The 21,495-nt window shown below is 39.1% G+C and overlaps 1 protein-coding gene across 1 annotated transcript in view; it reads left to right on the top strand.

The window, feature by feature from the left end:
- LOC100592631 (cytochrome b-c1 complex subunit 2, mitochondrial) overlaps positions 1-21,495 on the top strand; it is a 31,202-nt gene that overhangs the window by 4,169 nt on the left and 5,538 nt on the right. Inside the window, exons 2-12 of the mRNA XM_003261446.4 lie at positions 391-474; positions 573-722; positions 1,691-1,755; positions 5,599-5,655; positions 5,902-6,026; positions 8,835-8,932; positions 12,074-12,131; positions 14,958-15,053; positions 15,356-15,555; positions 17,339-17,419; positions 19,566-19,642. Of these exons, the coding sequence (XP_003261494.2) occupies positions 391-474; positions 573-722; positions 1,691-1,755; positions 5,599-5,655; positions 5,902-6,026; positions 8,835-8,932; positions 12,074-12,131; positions 14,958-15,053; positions 15,356-15,555; positions 17,339-17,419; positions 19,566-19,642 (1,091 nt within the window). The remainder of the gene's footprint in view (positions 1-390; positions 475-572; positions 723-1,690; positions 1,756-5,598; positions 5,656-5,901; positions 6,027-8,834; positions 8,933-12,073; positions 12,132-14,957; positions 15,054-15,355; positions 15,556-17,338; positions 17,420-19,565; positions 19,643-21,495) is intronic.

Below are 21,495 nucleotides of genomic sequence, written 5' to 3'. Positions count from 1 at the left end.
GGAGTTCAAGACCAGCTTGGCCAACACAGTGAAACCCCATCTCTACTAAAAAATACAAAACAAAAACTAGCTGGACATGGTGGCACGCACCTGTAGTTCCAGCTACTTGGGAGGCTAAGGCAGGAGAATGGCTTGAACCCAGGAGGTGGAGGTTGCAGTGAACTGAGACTGCACCACTGCACTCCAGCCTGAGCAACAGAGGGACACTATTTCTCAAAAAAAAAAAAAAAAAAAAAAAAATGTTATGCAGCTAAATCCTCCCATGGAGGTGGTTATTGCTCCTTTTACCCCCAAACACCCTCTGTCACTTGGGTACCCTAAGGTACCATGCTTTTATATAAAGCACTGTTCTTGTGAGAAATATGTGTAACCTGTGTTTTTTATGTTTAGAGATTTTATTCCCTCAAAGTTGCCCCCAAAGTTAAAGCCACAGCTGCACCTGCAGGAGCACCGCCACAACCTCAGGACCTTGAGGTTAGTCCCACTAACTTGCTCGCTGGAACCTATACATGCCTTGCTCTCCTTGGTAATACGAAGACATTCATTATATCTCTACTTTATTTTAAATACAGTTTACCAAGTTACCAAATGGCTTGGTGATTGCTTCTTTGGAAAACTATGCTCCTATATCAAGAATTGGTTTGTTCATTAAAGCAGGCAGTAGATATGAGGACTCCAACAATTTAGGAACCACCCATTTGCTGCGTCTTACATCCAGTCTGGTGCGTATCTTCACTACCTCAAGTGTTTGGAAATGCTGTGGTATCTTGGTCCTGTGAAAAAGAAAAACTAAAATCAATGTCTTTATATATGATTCCTTGACCTGCCATAACAAATTACTATGGACTGGGTAGCTTAAACCAAATAAGTTTATCCCGTCACAGTTCTAGAGGCTAGAAGTCCAAGTCAAGGTGTCTAAGCCAAGCCAAGATATCAGCAGGGCTGTGATCCCTCTAAAGGTTCTAGGAAGGCACAAATCCTCCCCTGCCTGTTCCTAGCTTCCAGCAGTTGCCCACAACCCTTCATGTTCCTTGACCTGCAGCTGCATCACTGCAGTCTCTGCCTTTGTTGTCACATGGCCTTCCTTCTGTCTGTGTCCACATTTCCTCCTAATAAGGATACCAGTTATATTAGATTTAATGCCCACTATAATCCAATATGATGTCGTCTTAAGTACTTAAATCTGCAGAGACCTTATTACCAAATAAAGTAACATGCAAACATTCTGGCTGGACATAAATTTGCGGGGGAACACTGTTAAACCCAGTACAGTCCCCTAATGTAAAATGAGAAACCATAAGATATTTGCCACAGAGAAGCACTAAATTAGTATCCATATGAATGTTGATGTTAGAGCATAAGAAATCAGTAAACAAATTTTTAAAATGAAGTGCCATAAATTGAAAGAAAATTAACTCTTTTTTTCCCATATACAAGTCTCTTTCAGAATAGACTAATAAATCCAGTAAGCTTGTATTTGACAGTGGAAATTTTACATGAATGTACTTAATGTAAAAATCTATACTTAAGCTTTTTGTTGAGCCTTGTTTCATAATTCTTAACTAAAAAGGATGCAGGAATTTAGTAAAATTCTTTTTAAATCTGCTCACAACAGATTTTGATATAGTGTGATGTTTGGCAAACTTGGCATCGAAAAGCTACAAAGATAATCATTCTTTTCTTTTTCAAGACGACAAAAGGAGCTTCATCTTTCAAGATAACCCGTGGAATTGAAGCAGTTGGTGGCAAATTAAGGTTTGTTAAATAAGTAATAGAAAATAGTGAAAATGCCAGAAAATATTCAATTTTAAGGGAACTTTTCTGTGTTATCAAGGAGGTTGAGGATTTCTTAAGCAACACAAGAAGGAAAAGACTGATGAATTTGAGTACATCAAAATGTAAAACATCTATATCTTAAAGTAAAAATTTCAGTAACTGACTGGGAGTAGATATCTGCAATATATAGGCATACCTCAGAGATGTTGCAGGTTCTGTTCCAGACCACCACAATGAAGGGAATATTGCAGCAAAGCAAGTCATAGGAATTTTGTGGTTTCCCAATGCATATAAATAAAAGTTATGTTTACACTATACTGTGGTCTACTAAGTGTACAATGACATTTTGTCTTGGAAAAAAAGTACATAATCTTAATTTTAAAATATTTTATTGCTTTAAAAATGTTAAGTTATCCGAATCTTCAGCAAGTCATAATCTTTTTGCTGGTGGAGGGTCTTGCCTCCACGTTAATGGCTGCTGACTGATCAAGGTGGTGGTTGCTGAAGGTGGTGGTGACTGATAATTTCTTAAAATCAGACAACAGTGAAGTTTTCTGCATTGATTGACTCTTCCTTTTATGAAAGACTTCTCTGTAGCATGAGATGCTGTTTTTAGCCATTTACCCACAGAACTTCTTTCAAAATTAGAGTCAGTCATCTCAAACCCTACCACTTTTTTATCAACCAAGATTATGTAATATTCTTTTTTATCATTTCAACAGTGTTCACAGCATCTTCAACTAGGAGTAGATTCCATCTCAAGAAACCACTTTGTTTGCTCATCCATAAGAAGCATCTCCTCATCTGTTCAAGCTTTATCATAAGATTGCAGCCCTTCAGTCACATCTTCAGGCCCCACTTCTAGTTCTCTTGCTACTCCCACCATAGTTGCAGTTTCTTCCCCCTCTGAAGTCTTGCCTCTCAGAGTCATCCATGAGGGTTGAAATTGGCTTCTTCCAAACTCATGTTAATGTTGATATGTTGACATCCTCCCATGGGTCACAAATGTTCTTAATGGTGTCTAGAATGGTGAACTCTTTCCAGAAAGTTTTTTAATTTACTTTGCCCAGATCCATCAGCGTCTTCACTATCTGGTAGCTACAGCCTTACAAAATGTATTTCTTAAATAATAAGACTTGAAAATAAAAATTACTCCTTGATCCATGGGGTGCAGAAGGGATGTTCTATTAGCAGGCATGAAAACAGTATCAATCTCCTTGTACATCTGCATCAGAGCTCTTGGCATTGTCAGCAGTAATAATTTGAAAGGAATCTTTTTTCTGAGCAATGGGCTTAAAATATTCAGTCAACCATGCTATAAACAGATGTACTATCATCCAGGCTTTTTTGTTCCATTTACAGTGCACAGGCAGAGTAGATTTAGCATAATTCCTAAGGGCGCTAGGATTTTGAGAATGGTAAATGACCTCATCCTAAAGTCACCAGCTGCATTAGTCCCCAACAAGAGTCAGCCTGTCGTTTGAAGCTTTGACGCCAGGCATTGACTTTTCTCTAGCTACGAAAGTCCTGGACAGCATCTTCCAATGTAAGGCTGTTTTGTCAACATTGAAAATCTGTGGTTTCGTGTAGCCACCTTCATTGATGATCTTATGTAGATCTTCTGGATAACTTGCTGCAGCTTCTACATTAGCATTTGCTGCTTCACTGTGTACTATTATATTAAGAAGATGGCTTCTTTCCTTAAAGCTCATGAACTAACCTCTGCTAGCTTCAGACTTTTCTTCTGCACCTCACCTCTCTCAGCCTTCATATAATTGAAGAGAGTTAGGGCATTGCTCTGGATTAAGCTTTGACTTAAGGAAATACAGTTTGATCTAATCCAGACCAGTAAAACTCTCTATTATCAGCAGTAAGGCTGTCTTGCTTTCATATCACTCATGTGTTCAGTGGAGTAGCACTTTTAGTTTTCTTCAAGAACTGCACTGGTGCAAGAGGCCTAGCTTTTGACCTGTCTCCGTTTTTAACATGGCTTCTTCACTTCCTCGGAAGCGTAATCCCTTCTAGCTTCTGATTTAAAGTGAGAGACATGAGACTCTTCCTTTCACTTGTATACTTAGAGGCCATTGTCGGGTTATTCATTAGCCTAATTTCAATATTGTTGGGTCTCAGGAGTAGGAAGATCCAAAGAGAGGGAGAGAGACTTGGGGAGCAGCTGGTCAGTGGAACAGTCAGGACAGAAACAGCATTTCTTTTTTTTAATTAATTTATTTTAAAGACAGGGTCTTGCTCTGTTGCCCAGGCTAGAGTGGAGTGGTGCAGACATATCTTACTGCAGCCTTGAACTCCTGGGCCCAAGCGATTCTTCTCCCTCTGCTTCCCAAGTAGCTAGGACTATAGGCACATGCCTCCGTGCCCAGCTAATTTTTTATTTTTTGTACAGATGGAGGTCTCACTATGTTGCCCAGACTGGTCTTGAACTCCTGGCCTCAGGTGATCCTCTCACCTCAGCCCAGCCTGCTGGGATTACAGATGTGAGCCACTGCACCCAGCCCAGATTTTTTATATATTGTGTTGTCAGTGGTAAAGATGATAGAGAATGTCTTATTCTGCTGATAGGAGTATAAATTGATACAACCACTTAGGAAAGAATCAAGGAATATCTGGTAATATTGAAAAACCCCACAGTTTTTAATCACATTCACAAAGGTATTCTTTATAAAGACTGCAAACGATCTAAGCGTCCATCTTTAGGGAAATGGGTAAAGTATGACAGAGTCATGATGAGACCACTACACAGCCATTATGGAATGAACTAGATCTATACATCAACATAGCACAACTGAAGGGCAAAATAGTGTGTGAACAAGCAAGTTTCAAGATTTTTTTAAGGTATTATAATTTTTTAAGCAGAAAAATGCTATGTAGTGCTTATGATTGTGGTTTCCAGAGTGGGAGAGAGTGAGGGAATTGGCCTTGGAAGGGTATGAAAAGATCTTCAACTTTATTTGCCATTTTAAAAAATCGTGGTCAAATGTATATAACATAAAATGTATCTTTTTTTTTTTTTTTTTTTTAGACAGTCTCACTGTGTCACCCAGGCTGGAATGCAGTGGCATGATCTTGGCTCACTGTAACCTCCACCTCTTGGGTTCAAGAGATTCTCCTGCCTCAGCCTCCCTGGTAGCTGGGATTACAGGCGTGTGCCACCACGCTTGGCTAATTTTTGTATTTTTAGTAGAGACCATGGTTTCACTCTGTCTGCCAGGCTGGTCTCAAACTCCTGACCTCAAGTGATCCGCCCACCTCGGCCTCCCAAAGTGCTGGGATTACAGGTGTGAGCCACTGCACCCCGCCCAAATTTATCATTTTCTTAAGTGTGCAGTTAAGTGGCATTCAGCAACCCTCACCAACATTCAGCTCCAGAACTTTCCTATCTTCTCTCACCTGAAACTCTGTACCTGTTAAACAATGGCTGCTCATTCTCCCCTCCCCTCAGCCTCTGGCAACTGCCATTCTCTTTTCAGTCTCTACAAATTTGACTACTCCAGGTACCTCATAAGTAGAATCATACAATATTTGTCCCTTTGTGACTGGCTTATCCTTAGCATAATGTCCTCAGGGTTCATCTGTGTTGTAACGTGACCAGATTTCACTCCTTTTAAGGTTGAATTATTTGCTGGTTTTTTAAAAAATTTTGAATTTTAGTTGGTGAATATGTGGAGTTTTGTTATATTATTGTTTGCACCTTTTATACTTCAGAAATTTTCTTTCCAAAGGAATTGGTTGATATAACAGAAGATTATAAGGGAAAGCTTACTATCCTGATTCAGATGATTTACTGTAGTTTATTTTCCGATTCAGTGTGACTGCAACAAGGGAAAACATGGCTTACACTGTGGAATGCCTGCGGGGTGATGTGTAAGTATATGTGTGTGTTTAGGACTTCTGCTTTGAAAGAAATACTAAGCTGCTCACTTCTGGTTTTTGTAATGCATCATTATGACCTCTGACTTCCATTTTGGATTATTGTTCATAAACTGCTCAAAAACACTGTGCTTCCCACAAGGCCTAAAGTTTCACATTGAGAGCATTACAGCTATGTAGAATCTCAAATGTTGGCTTTACATTTTTGACTCGTAATTCTTATCTCGATGTCTTCTGTAGTGATATTCTAATGGAGTTCCTGCTCAATGTCACCACAGCACCAGAATTTCGTCGTTGGGAAGTAGCTGACCGTCAGCCTCAGCTGAAGATTGACAAAGCTGTGGCCTTTCAGAATCCGCAGACTCGTAAGTACATTTCCAGATCACATTTGATTCTAAGATACTGGGTTTTTTAGAAGATCAATTTATAGAAGAAAAAAAATTGCTGTCAAAATTTATTTTTTTATTTTTATTTATTTTTTTGAGACAGAGTCTCACTGTCACCCAGGCTGGAGTACAGTGGCACGATCTTGGCTCACTGCAACCTCCGCCTCCCGGGTTCAAGCAATTCTCCTGCCTCAGCCTCCTGAGTAGCTGGAATTATAGGTGTGCACCACCACACCTGGCTAATTTTTTGTATTTTTAGTAGAAACAGGGTTTTGCCATGTTGGTCAGACTGGAGTTCAGTCTTGAATTCCTGACCTCAAGTGATCCACCCACCTCAGCCTCCCAAAGTGCTGGTGTTACAGGTGTGAGCCACCATGCCTGGCCAAATGTTTTACTGCTTGAATTTGAAAATATTTTTCAAAAATTTGTTATTTAGATATATTATTCTTTTGTTTCTAAACATTTATAATCATTTTTCATGTTTGATGATAAGTAAATTGTTTGTAAGATCCTAGAAGTTTTTCCTGTTTCCTTCTCAATGTTTTGTTTTTGTTTGTTTGTTTTTGAGACAGGGTGTTGCTTGTTGCCCAGGCTGGAGTGCAGTGGCACAATCTCACTGCAGCCTGAACCTTCTGGACTTAGGTGATCCTCCTACCTCAGCCTCCTGAGTAGCTGGGACTCTAGGCACACACCACCACAGCCTGCTAATTTTTATTTTTATTTTTTTATAGAGATGAAGTCTCACTCTATTGCCCAGGCTGGTCTCAAACTCCTGGACTGAAGTGATCCTCCCACCTCAGCTTCCCAGAGTGTTGGGATTACAGGCGTGAGCCACTGTGCCTGACCTCTAGTGATTTTTAAGAGTTGTTTTGTTTACCCCAAATCCTGCACCAGTTTGTTGCTGCTGCTATTATTGCTTACTGTTGTATTGCTATTATTGTTTAGCCGTCTCCTCTTTATTGAGTCTTTCCAAAGTAAGTAACTTAATTTTTTTAAATAGGAATCTTTTTTTGCATTCATATTTTATGTTTCTATAATGTCTAATTATATAATCTTGACAAGTACAACTGGTAATACAAGTCTGTAAACAAGCGCCGCTGACTTTTGGGAATCATACAACTTCTGGTGGGAGCAGAAATGTGCAGGAAGAGCAGAAATAGCTCAACTCAGTGGCTCAGCATGGGACAGGCTGCCCTCCACATGCAGGCCTGGGGACTGATGTTATTTCATGATGATGCTTGATGTCACAGAGGAGTGTGATCTTTGTTGCTCAGGATTTCTACTGAAGAAATAGATAGAATAGGACAATTTTAGAAAAGATGACCTATGTGTCCAGAGTGGCTTCTTCCCCACTGGCGGCAGTGAGGCACCAGCCTGCATCTATTCTTTTTTGTTTTTTTTTTTTGAGACGGAGTCTCGCTCTACCGCCCAGGCTGGAGTGCAGTGGCGCAATCTCGGCCCACTGCAAGCTCTGCCTCCCGGGTTCACGCCATTCTCCTGCCTCAGCCTCTCCGAGTAGCTGGGACTACAGGCGCCCGCCACCACGCCCGGCTAATTTTTTGTATTTTTAGTAGAGACAGGGTTTCACTGTGGTCTCGATCTCCTGACCTCGTGATCCGCCCGCCTCGGCCTCCCAAAGTGCTGGGATTACAAGCGTGAGCCACCGCGCCCAGCCCTCAGCCTGCATCTATTCTGCCTGAACAGTTACTGTGTAGTCTCCTGGCTGGTGTCAGCCTGCAGGTTTACATCTTGAGTCCATCTCCCACACGGCCATTACAGTGATCCTTCTGACATGAAAGTAAGCCTTATTATCTGTGAGATAAAGTCCAAACAGCATATACGTATATGGCCTTGCATGATCTTACCCCAGCCCACTTCTCTTACTTTCTGCTCTACCCTCTTCTCCTTCCAGCTGCAATTCCCATTTGAATCAAATTATTGTTATACTTTATGCCTTTGTTTTGTCTGCTTCCTATGCCTAAAATGCTATTCCCAAATGATTTCCCCTGTGAAACACCAGCTCATTCTGTAAGATGGATCCCACATATTACTTGTATTAATTGTTTTCCAATTCCCACTGCCCTTCCGTTGTACCTCTACTGCACTTTTGACACACTGCCAACATTGCACCCGTAATACTTTATTTCACAGTTTTTCCTCTTAAAATTTGAGGGCAGGCATTGTATGTTCCACATCTCTGTATTTCTAGCACCTAGCACAGTGCCTCGCATAGGCAAGTTGCCAGGTAATGAACAACTGAAGGAAACACTGCAGGCAAAAAGGCATTGAAGCAAGAAAGCAGGGAAAGCACCAAGCACCACGGAGGAGTAAGTCCCAGTGGAAGCTCCCATTGGTCCCCTGAAAGCTACCTGACAATCTCCTTATTACTTAGAGAAGAAACCTAGGAGTAAGTAAAATTCAGATTAAATGACTTGTCCAAGGTCACATGGCAAGATGGCGGCAGAACCATAACTAGATGGGGACTTCCCAAAACCCAGGCCAGTATACATTCCAAGTGATACCAGCTAGGTTAAAGTTAGAAAAGTGGTTTAGGTGGACTCCAGTATATAGAAGCTGCTGCCATGTAATCTTTTTTTTTTCTCAACACATTCTACTGGCAGAAACTGGCAGTTACTAGAGGTTAAATAATAATAAATTTTAAGTCCTCTTAACATGTGAATGCCAGAAGATGACCAACTTTGTATAGGCTTGTTGCTTTCTAGGTTTTAAAAATATTGTCTTTACTGAAAGTGCATTTCCCTAAATGCTTCTTCTTTTATCTCACAGAAGTCATTGAAAATTTGCATGCAGCAGCTTACCGGAATGCCTTGGCTAATCCCTTGTATTGTCCTGACTATAGGATTGGAAAAGTGACATCAGAGGAGGTACCAATAAAACATATTTTGAAATGTGCTTGTTTTTCACATTAAATTGAACATCTACCATTTCAGGTTTGTTTGTTAATTTTTCCTTTTATCTTCTAACTTTAAGAAATTCAACGTGCTTGCTTTTTCATCCGCCTGGTTTTTAACTGAAATTTTATCTGAACAATTTTTGTATATCCTTTAAGAAATGTTTTCATAACTAAAGGGACATGATCATTACAGAAAAATTAAAAAGTAAAATGAGCAAAATGAAGGAAAAGAAAACATCTCACATACCTAAAGGCACTCAGTGTTAATACCTGGTATATTTTCTTCTAAACCCTTTTCTGTGTGTATGTATCTTTTTTGTTTGTTTGTTTGTTTGTTTTAAATACGGGGTCTTGCTGTGTTGCCTAGGCTGATCTTGAACTCTTAGGCTCAAGCAGTCCTTCTGCCTCTGCCTCTCAAAGTGCTGGGATTACAGGCATGAGCCATTGCACCCAGCCTGTGTATCTTTTTTAAACAGTATTTAAATGTTTAAGTATCATAATAGAGGCTGGGCCCAGTGGCTCACGCCTGTAATCTCAGCACTTTGGGAGGCCAAGACAGAAGGATCACTTGAGGCCAGGAGTTCAAGACCAGCCTGGGCAACATAGCAAGACCCTGTCTCTACAAAAAAAAAAAAAAAAAAAAAAGTGTGTGTGTGTGTGTGTGTGTATACATATATATAAAATAGGTCCTTTGACTAAAACTCTTTGGTCTCTCTGAATTTGTAAATAAGACTTGAGCCCACTTCCTTAGCTCCCGTTCCATCCTCGCTCGCTCATTCACGTTCTTTAGCACACCAGCCTCCATTTGCTGGTTATAGGGGTTTGTCACATGCCACAGCCATATGTGCATCTTAGAAGTTTATTTCCAAAGCATGAAACATTGAATGCTAAATCTACAAGTGTAGATATGTGCATATAATCTTAACTTCCTATTCCTACCACCCAGACCCAAAAACAAATTTTATCAAAAGACATTAAGAGAAAAATTTGGAATTATCAACACCTTCAAAGTATATCTGACTCAAAAATTTAAGGTTTTTATTCTCGTTTCATTCTTAGTTAGCTGTTACAGAAAACTAAACTGTATCCCTTCCTCTTTTTGACTTACCAATTAACAATTTGATGCCTTCCATTCATATGGCACTTTTATTTAGAAATTTTAACTTATATCATCCAACTTGAACAGGCAGCAGTTTTCATAAGACTGGACTCTAATGAGTTTTGAAATTTTTTAGAAATCAAATTCACCCTCATGAAGATGTGTTATTAAGTTAGCTAAAACATAGCAACAGTTTATCTACAAGGATGGCTATTGTAATATTGTTTTATAATTGTGAAAAATTAGAAACAAGTTAATATCCAGCATTAGGGAACTAGTTAAATAACTTATAGAATGGAACAGTATTCAACCATTCAAAAATATTAGTTGATACATAAAACTTCACAGCATATTGTCACATAAAGCAATTTACGAATTAGGACATATCAAAAGTTCCCTTTTTTACATAAAAGGTATGTATGTATGCATTATAGACAAATACCAAGATGTTAACTGTGATAACTTGGTTATCTCAAAGTTAATAGTATTTTTTAAATGTGTCCCTAGGCTAAAGGAAACTCTAAAGAAATTGGCGCTAGAATACTTGGAACAATGGCAGCGTCAATAGAAAAACATCAATAGAAAAAGAGTATGACTTTCCAAGGTTACTCCATAGATATAGACACCATTCATTTTAGGGCACAGATTATGGATAAATTGATTAAAAGTTCAGTTTCACTACTTTAGCCCAGTGATCCTCAAACGTTATCACTTTCCTTCCTGAGGAGCCTTTCCAGCCATTTTTTTCTAAACATCTTACTTTTTATACCACAGATAGAGTTTATGTACTGTATATTTGTACTTTATACCTAGAAGTCGTGAGTTTTTTTTTTTCTTAGTTACCCCAAACCAATTTTCACCCATCTGGAAGGGATAGCATTTCTGTTGAAAGTACATGTTTTAGCCCTACTTTTGTATATTAAGCCTAAGGTGGTAATATAAACCAGTGATTACCAAGTCTCACCAATTTTCAGATCGCCTGAGTGGTTGATTGGATGGATGGGTAGTTGGTTGGTTTTAAATAAGGATTCTAGGATTCCACATTTAATATTTTATATCAGTCTGTAGGGTAAGTCCCAAGAATGGGGGTCAGTGACCGTTTTTGTTTTTCAAGCTCTGAGTAATTCTGTGATCATATAGTTTGGACACCCTGGTATAGACAATGACTTCATGGTCAGAAAAGCTTTGTAGAGATAGGCTTCAAAGATGGACAAGAAGGGTGTTGTGGTAAAACTCTGTTAGCCCTGTTATAGAATGTTCATAGTGCTTCATTACTACCTATATAAACACAAAAGAAACCTGATATACTACGTAAGCTACATTATAATAAAAATCATAGTCCACTTTTTCAAGTTTAGGCCAGTGTATGCTCTAATTTCTTTTTATTCCTTTTTTTTTTTTTTTTTTCGAGACAAGAGTCTTGCTGTGACGCCCAGGCCAAAGTGCAGTGGCACGATCTCAGCTCACTGCAAGCTCTGCCTTCTGGGTTGAAACAGTTCTCGTGCCTCAGCCACCCAAGTAGCTGGGATTACAGGCGTGCACCACTATGCCTGGCTAATTTTTGCATTTTTAGTAGAGTCAGGATTTCGCTGTGTTGCCCAGGCTGGTCTCAAACTCGTGGCCTCAAATGATCTGCCAGCCTTGGCCTCCCAGAGTGCTGGGATTACAGACATGAGCTACTGCACCCAGCCTCTTTTTATTCCTTTTATAAATACCAGCTTTGTTGAGATGTAATTCACCATACTATACAACCTATTTAAAGTGTACACAATTCAGTGGTTTTCATTATATTCACAGAGTTGTGCAACCATGACCACAATTAGGTTCTAGTTCTTTTAAGCAATAGTTTTTATAATAAAATCCCAGGGTAATTCACCTCAGTTAGTACCTTGTAGTTCATTACAGCAGCTTATAAGGCTAAGTATTTATTTTCTTCCAAACTGTACTTTTATGTTTTTACAGCTTTTTATATTTATGCTAATATAACCTAAGAAGTGTTTTTAACTTCCTCAGTTACATTACTTCGTTCAGAACCATTTCACAAGTGCAAGAATGGCTTTGATTGGACTTGGTAAGTTTAGAGAATTGCCTGCCTATCAGTTTGCTTCCTTAAGAGCAGTTCCTTAAACCGTAATTATGTGAACATAGGATTGAACAAAATTTGAAAACTTCGGCCTTCTATTTATGTCAGACAGGCAATATATCATAGGATTTTAATTGCTAGTCATTTGTTTTGGAAAGCAGAATCCAAATTTAAATTTGTAAACCACTGGCTTTAAATTCTTTACAGTATTTGTAAAACCTGTGACAAAGGTGAATTTCTCAAAGCAAAGAGCTTTTACAGACTTTTTTAAAAGGAAGTACAGCTTACTAGAAAAACAGGCAAAGGGCATGAACAGACAGTTCATGGGAGAAATATGTTTGTATATGTGTAGCCAACTGTCTTTGTTTTAAATGATCAGCCTCACTAATAATTAAGAAAATTTTAATCTGTGATATTGGCAAAATTAAAAGATTGACTCTGCCCAGAATTAACCAGGGTCTGGAGAAATAGGCACTCTTACAAATTGTTAGTAGGAATATAAACTAGTACAACATTTTGGGAGATCTTTTTGAATATATCTGTTAAAATTCTAGGCTGGGCATGGTGGCTCATGCCTGTAATCCTAGCACTTTGGGAGGCTGAGGCGGGCGGATCACCTGAGGTCAGGAGTTCAAGACCAGCCTAGCCAACATGGCGAAACCCCATCTCTACTAAAAATACAAAAATAAGTTGGGCATGGTGACACATGCCTGTAATCCCAGCTGTCGGGAGACTGAGGAGGAGAATCGCTCGAACCCAGGAGGCAGTGATTGCAGTGAGCTGAGATCGTGCCACTGCACTCTAGCATGGGCGACAGAGTGAGACTCTGTCTCAAAAAAATAAAATTCTAAATGTTTATACTCATAGACCCAGTGACTTTTAAGAATTTGTCTTACACAAACATTAGGTCAGGTTTACAAAGTAGTTGCATGAGAATACCATTTGTAATATTTTTTGTTTTGTTTTGCAAATAACAGCTTAAGATATAATTTACATGCCATAAAATTCACCCTTTTGAAGTGAATAGTTCTGTGGTTTTTAATAGATTCAGCTATTACCACTACCTAATTTCAGGGTGTGTTCATCATCCCCCCAAAAGCCCCTCATACCCATTAGCAGTCACTCCCCATTCTCATCTTCCCCCTGCTTGTGGCATCCACTAATCTACTTTGTTTTTTTTTTTTTTAAAGAGATGGAGGTCTCATTCTGTTGCCCAAGCGAGAGCACAGTGGCACAATCATAGCTCAGTGCCTTGAACTCCTAGGCTCAGGTGATCCTCCCACCTCAGCCTCCTAAGTAGCAATAATCTACTTTGTCTCTATAAATTTGACTATTCTGGACATTTCCTATAAATGGAGTCATACGACATGTGGCCTTTTGTAACTGGCTTTTCTTACTTAGCATGATGTTTTCAAGGTCCATCCATATTGTAGCATGTGTCAATGTCTTATTCCCTTTTATGGCTCAAGAATACTCCATTACCACATTTTGTTTATTCATTCGTTGGCATTTGGGTTGTTTCTACCTTTTGGCTGTCATAAATGTAAACATTCATGTGTACATTTTTCTTAGGACACCTGTTTTTAGTTCTTTTGGTTATGTCTAAGAATAGAATTGCCAGGCCATATGGTAACTCTGTTTAACCATTTGGGGAACTGCCAGACCATTTTCCAAAGTAGCTGCACCATTTTACATTCCCACCAGCAATGCGCAAAGGTTTCAATTTCTCCACATCCTTACCAACACTTATTGTCTGTCTTTCTGATTATGAACATCCTACTGGGTGGGAAGTGGTCATTGTAGTTTCGATTTGTATTTCCCTAATGACAAATGACATTGAACATATTTTCATGTGCTTTTTGTCCATTTGTATAACTTTTTGTTTGTTTGTTTTTTTGACACAGAGGCTTGCTCTGTCGCCCAGGCTGCAGTGCAGTGGTGCAATCTCAGGTCACTGCAACCTGCACTTCCCACGTTCAAGCAATTCTCCGTCCTCAGCCTCTTGAGTAGCTGGGATTACAGGTGCATGCCACCATTCCTGGCTAATTTTTGTAATTTTAGTAGAGATGGGGTTTCACCACACTGGCTGGGCTGGTCTCGAACTCCTGAGCTCAGGTGATCCACCCGCCTCGGCCTCCCTAACTGTTGGGATTACAGATGTGAGCCACCATGCCCGGTCAACTTTGGAGAAATGTCTATTCAAGTCTTTGCCCATTTTTTAATTTTTTTTTTAATTGTTGAGTTGTAAAGCTTCTTTATATATTTTGGATACTCAAGCTGTTAGCAGATATATTATCTGCAAATATTTTCCTGCATTTCATGGGTCCTCTTTTTACTTTCTTGATATAGTGTTCTTTGATGGACAATGCAATGTTGTTTTAGGAGCCATTAGAAACATGCTAACGTCCATTAGGAGGGGATTGATCAAATAAATGGTGGTACAGCCATAGAAAGGGATTCTTTATAACCATTAAATATTTGATGTAGACTACTCACTTAGAAATTTGTAAATTATGAAAGATAAGTTAGAAGCAATATCAATAGAATGAAACCATTTTAGAAATAAATTGAGGATAATATTAACTACACAGAAAAAAATTCTAGATGAATAGTAATACTAAGTATATAGTAAATAGTTTAGTAATAGTAAACTGTAATTGGGTATCTCTGGGAGAGTGGCATTATGGCAGGAAGATTTATTTATTTTGTAGTGTTTGGATTTTACAATCGTATTTTTAAAACAAGGAAAAAATATTTTACGATTGTGCTTTAGTAATTCTGGTTCTAGCTTTGTTTTTGCTTCTGTTGAAACAGGTGTGAGTCATCCTGTTCTAAAGCAAGTTGCTGAACAGTTTCTCAACATGAGGGGTGGGCTTGGTTTATCTGGTGCAAAGGCCAAATACCGTGGAGGTAAGCATTTCATTCTATTAGGGTTAATTTATCAGAAGGGTGTTTCCCCACTAGAATAGCATGTCGAGGTGGAATAGGCCTGAATATTTACTACTCAACAGTCTCGGCATAGAATTGGATGGCTTGGGTGTTGTATTTTGAGCATATGTTTTGTGTATGTTTGGGGACAGGATGGCATGGGGAAAGCACCGAGCCGCAGAAAGGACTCGTGGGTTAATACTGTGTTGTAGGAAATACTGGAGAATGAAACCAATGGTGAACAAGCCATTTTCTTCTTCCCTCTATCCTTAACCTGGCCCCAGGTGAAATCCGAGAACAGAATGGAGACAGTCTTGTCCATGCTGCTTTTGTAGCTGAAAGTGCTGCCGCGGGAAGTGCAGAGGCAAATGCATTTAGTGTTCTTCAGCATGTCCTCGGTGCTGGGCCACATGTCAAGAGGGGCAGCAACACCACCAGCCATCTGCACCAGGCTGTTGCCAAGGCAACTCAGCAGCCATTTGATGTGAGTCTGAATAGTTGGTATCTCTCTTTTTGCTTTCAAAGGCTCAGTATTTAAGATATAATTCTGATAATCTACTCTTAAAATGTAAGACAAACACATAGAAAATCTTTGTACAATTGAAGAGATAGCCAGGCTTGATTTTAGTATCTTTGAGGGCCTATCAAAAACTCACTGGCTTTTCCACTTTGTCTATTACTCGTCATTAATAATATAAAAAGAGGAATTGAATGCTTAGAAATAAAGGGAATCCACACATCCGTTCCCTTTAGAATAAAGTTATAGATATTAAACTTTCCCCTAGATTCTAACTAGTCTTTTTTTCTAGATTTTCTTCTGTCCCCTTCTGTTCTTGTGCCTACTTCCTGAATCTCACTATTCTTTGTTTTCCAACCAAGTGGACAAGAGGAACACCAAGAAATTGTTTACAGACTCACTCATTCGGCTTGAAATTAAATTTAAAAAGAAAAATGAGAGGCTGGGCGCAGTGGCTCACAACTAAAATCCCGGCACTCTGAGAGGCCGAGGCAGGCGGATCACTTGAGGTCAGGAGTTCAAGACCAGCCTGGCCAACATGGTGAAACCGCCATCTCTCCTAATCCAATGAAGTAATTTAATAGAAATTCCTAGTTCAGAACTTGGCCAGAAATTTAGAGTATAAATAGGATGGCCTCAGAATTATAATTAAAGAAATTGAAGAAATTGAAGTCCAGTCCAGGCACAGTGACTCACGCCTGTAATCCCAGCATTTTGGGAGGCCGAGGTGGGCGGATCACGAGGTCAGGAGATCGAGACCATCCTGGCTAACACGGTGAAACCCCGTCTCTACTAAAAATACAAAAATTGGCTGGGTGTGGTGGCGCATGCATGTAGTCCCAGCTACTCGGGAGGCTGAGGCAGAGAATTGCTTGAACTTGGGAGGCAGAGGTTGCAGTGAGCCGAGATCGTGCCACTGCACTCCAGCCTGGGTGACAGAGCGAGACTCTGTCTCAAAAAAATATATAAGTAAATAGATAGAAGAAATTGAAGTCCATTCTTATGCTTTACATGGACTGAGCCAATGGTTCTCCAAGTTTATTGTACATAAGAATCACCTGGAACACTTGTTAAAAATCTGGGCTCCCAGGCTACATCCACAGGGACCTGAGTCAGTAGGTCTGTTTTGGGAATCTGAAAGTTTGTATTTTTAATAAGAACTTAGATAATTTTTATGTAAATGGTCCACATAAACACTGCAAATCGGGTTCACCCTAGAGAGCTAAAAGCTCTGCTCAAACTAGATAGCAATATCCCTGTTATTCAGAGGCTAAACTCTTGATACCTTGGATATCTGGATAATGACCACTAAGCAGAAATTTTTGTCTAACTTTTTGACATGAGTGTATAAGAGAAATGAAAATAAATTGGTGAAAAAGTCCCTACCAACAGCGGAGAGAAGAAACCAGGTCTGCCTAATGCCAAAGCCCATCTATATTGTAATAATAATGTTTGCAGATTAGTGTTTGCATAAACCTTTAGTCATCTAAAGAAGAATAGAAAATACCCAGCATAAAGGAAAGGGAGCAGTCATTTTAGAAATATTTAAATGAAAAAACAAAGCCGTGATAGTTCTGAAAGAGGTAGTAACCTATTTACAGAATACTTCAGTTCTTGACAGAACTGGTTAAGTAAAATATTAATCTATTTTGTTTATACTGTGAAGGTCCAAGTTTTTTCTAGGCAAACTTAAATCGTGCCCTGTTTTACCTGGTAGAATATCATACAGTAAAGTCTCATTATCTTTCAGGTTTCTGCATTTAATGCCAGTTACTCAGATTCTGGACTCTTCGGGATTTATACTATCTCCCAGGCCACAGCTGCTGGAGATGTAAGTTGCAAACTCACCAAACTTCTTTCATGAACAAGTTATTGTTCCCCCCCGCCATGAACATGTTTTTAGTTAAAATATGGAATGTTTGAATGCAATGCAATGACTTATCAGAGCTCTGTTTAGTATGATATCATTGAAGCATTATCTGCTATAGGGAAATTTACGCATGTATACTAATGCTTCCAGGAAGGAGGAGAGAATTGCCTCCTTCATATTTTGGTTCTGGTTGGACAAGTCGCATTGAGTTGGCTCTGAGACATCTAAATTGAGAACCCAGGAGAGGGGGAGGCCAGGATGTTTATTTGCAAGTCTTCAGTATAGAGATTGTGTTGAAATCAGGGATATGTATGAATGATTGTAGGAAAAGAAAACTAAAGCTCAATTTCTGGGAAACAACACCATTTAAGGAGCACGTGGCTAAGAAAAATGGCCCAGGTAAACAGAAAGAAAAAGAGAAGCTGATATATTTGAAGGATAGGAAAGAGAGTATGTTTAACACCATTTTGACCCACAGTGAAATAACATTCATTACCACTGAGAAGTCTGGTAGTTTCAGCAAGCTAGGACATCATGGGTGATCTTAACAGTTTTGACTATGTGTAGTGATTAAGGAATGAATGACAAGTAAGAAATGAGGTTGGTGTGGGCTAGTGGAGCTTAGACATTCAAGGAGCAGGTTGTTTTAGGAGAGTTTACACTGAGGGATTAGGTTGAAAGAGACATACTGAACAAAAAGATCGGAGCAGATATCGGAGATAGAAAATTATAAATGGCTCAAGTCTGAGAAAGGAATACGTGGGATCCAGCACACAAGTGGACCTTTTAGCCTTACAGACAGGCTAATATTGGAAGATATTGGGAAGATGGGGAAGTACCTCCTCAGTGAGACAGGAGGCTAAGTCATGTTTTGACAGATAAGAAAGTTTAAAGAAAGTAGTGAAGTTTGGGACAGACAAATAGGTACACAAAAAGTGGGTATTCACTGTAGTGTAGATGTATCCTTGAAATCAGCGACCACAAATTCATAGTACAGTCAGTCAGCACTGTCATGTAATTTTTCTTCAGTTGCATTCACAAGCCTAATGGAGAAATGGAGGAGGTAGGTATTAGGGTTAATCCCAGGTTGGAATCCTGCAAAGTGGGCAGGTCAGAAGTATGAGGAGATAGCGAGGGAGTTGGGAGCATTGGCAAGAGTGATTAAAAGGATGATTCAGGGATCTAGGCCCAATAGAGAAGTGAAGCCAGAGGGGGCCTGACAAATTGAAAGACTGGACAAGTCAAGGAACTAGAGATCTTGATAAAGTGGAAGAATAAGGATAGAGATTAAAGACTGAGGTCGGGGTCTTAGAATTGAGGGCTTCAGAGGTATGCAAATTTAGGCTGTGATCAGGTCTGGGGTGTGGCTCTGAAAATGGGCAGCTAAAATGAAGGGGAAATGGAGGTCCTAGAATTTAGGTGATCAGAGGGAAAAATAAGTAGCAGACCCAGCCAGCATTGGGATGGAGAAAATCATGGCCAGATTTATTTATTCAACAAATATTTACCAAGTACCCACATCCCTGGAACTTTATTCTTTCTTTCGTTTTTTAAATACCATACAAGGATTCAGATTCCTTCTTGACTCTGGCTTAGCAAGTGTGGACAAGCCTTACAAATTGGCTGTGTATGGATTACTACTCTCTTCTTAGTGGATAGTGAGATAGCAGTAATAATGGCATGACACTGAAGAGTCTGGGAAAGTTTTAAAGGTGCTTATTCTTTATGGGTGATTAGAAATCCATGTGTTTGGCCGGATGTGGTGGCTCACACTTATAATCCCAACACTTTGGGAGGTTAAGGTGGGAGGATCACTTGAGCCCACACATCTACAAAAAAAGCTAAAAAATTAGCCAGGCCTGGTAGCATGCACCTGTAGTCCCAGCTTCTTGGGAGGCTGGGGCAGGAGGATTGTATATAAACAGCTGCTTTATGAACATAGGAAGAATAAGGAACCCATAGTGATGACAGCATTCCACATGGACACTGTGCTGTTTGTCTGAAACTAACCTTCCATCTGTGTTTTTGCCTCAGTAAAGAAGTGTGTCAGTGCTGCAGGAGACTCTGGTACTGGCCACAGATGACCAACTTTTCTTATCTGTCCTAGGTTATCAAGGCTGCCTATAATCAAGTAAAAACAATAGCCCAAGGAAACCTTTCCAACACAGATGTCCAAGCTGCCAAGTAAGTCTCAGTATTAACTGTGTTTTATGTTTTTTGTTATTTGAAAGTTGTATTCTTTTCAGATTATAACAATATTACAATGTATGCTCATAAGGACTGAGAAGTACAGAAAAGCATAAAAAGGGAAACATACCCATATCCTACCACCTAAAGATATAATTGTTAATATTTTGGCCAGGCACAGTGGCTCACTAATCCCAGCACTTTGGGAGGCCAAGGCAGGTGGTTCATTTGAGACCAGGAGTTTGAGACCAGCCTGGGCAACATAGCAAGACCTCGTCTCCACCAAAATTAGAGAATAATTGTTAACATTTTTCTTATTTATTGATCATGCATTTTTAAACATAATTATTAATATTGTATATATAGATGCTGCTTGACTTACACTGAGGTTACGTCCTGAGAAATCCGTAAATCAAAAATGCATTTAATACCCTAATAAACCAGTCATCCAGCCGAACAAACATAAGTCAAACCATCATAAGTTAAGTTAGGGACCATCTGTATACTTTTTTATCTTATTTAAATAGTATCCTTATTATAGAAGCTTGAAAATTACAAATAAAAGACAAAAATGATCTCTGATTTCCCTAGCAATGATTCTGTGTTTCCATTGATTCAATTTACTAAAAATTTAAACAATATTCATTGGTGTGTCAAAATACACTTGTGCATTTTCTGCAGTTATAAAGATATCTTTGGGCTTAAAATATTTTTGTATTTCATATTACTTTCTTGGTGTAGATTCCCAACTAAGTTAAGAGTTATAAACATAACGAAAGGCTCCATGTTAGAGTGTGTGTATGTGTGTATGTTTAAATAATACATTTGACTAGGTGCAGTTGCTCATACCCGTAGTCCCAGGACTTTGGGAGGCTGGGGCAGGAGGATCGCTTGAGGCCAGGAGTTCAACCAGCCTGGGTAATGTGGCAAGACACTGTCTTTACAAAAAGATATTTAAAACTAGCCAGGTGTGGTAGTGTGTGCCTGTAGCCCCAGCTACCCAGGAGGCTAAAGAGGGAGGATTGCTTGAGCCCAGGAGTTTGAGGCTGCAATGAACTAAGATCACGCCATTGCACACTAGCCTGGGCAACAGAGCAAGACCCTGTCTCTTTAAAAAAAAAAAAAAAGTATATATTTCTAAGTCACAAATCTAAAGAGATTGTACCAGTTTATAATCACACCACCAGTATATAAGAGTATCTATTCTACAATAGTTTCTTTCTTCATTACTAATTTATACCCAAAAAAGATCTGATTTTGTTTTATAAGAAAGACTAAAATACTTGTCTGCTATTTGGCAATTTATAAATCCCCACTGTCTAGATTGAAAGTGCTATCAACACTCCTAATTCATTAGTAGCTCAAGGGTTTCTGTAAAAGAGACAGACTTGGGACAAAGTTGGAAATCAACCTGCATTTTCATACAGCAGATTAAGACATTTAAGTTTGACTCCATCTACTTAGAACAATTCAAAATGTGAATCTTGCAACTCCAGTGGTCGTTATGATCATTTAGTATTGCCCACAGGGGAAGCATGACAGGGAGAATTACAACCCAGGATGGAACAACCTTTTGGTCATTTCTGTTCCCGTTAGTATTGTTAGTTTTGTTATGCTGAGCACACTACAAAGTTGCATCTCTTGTATAAGTACAACACAATTTATTAAATATTGTATACATAGAACCAAGAATTGATAGGATGCAGGGCTGCTTTATTGTACCAGAAACAAAATATGATGAGAATACATTGAAACACTGGATTTACTTAAGAAAAACCTAAGTTTTTCAAATCTAATTTATTTAAGAAAATATTTTCTTAATAAGTGTAACAATTCTTACAAGGTATGGT

This window comes from Nomascus leucogenys, chromosome 2 (assembly GCF_006542625.1).
Source record: "Nomascus leucogenys isolate Asia chromosome 2, Asia_NLE_v1, whole genome shotgun sequence".
NCBI lineage: Eukaryota > Metazoa > Chordata > Mammalia > Primates > Hylobatidae > Nomascus > Nomascus leucogenys.
This window is presented reverse-complemented; position numbering and strand designations above follow the sequence as displayed.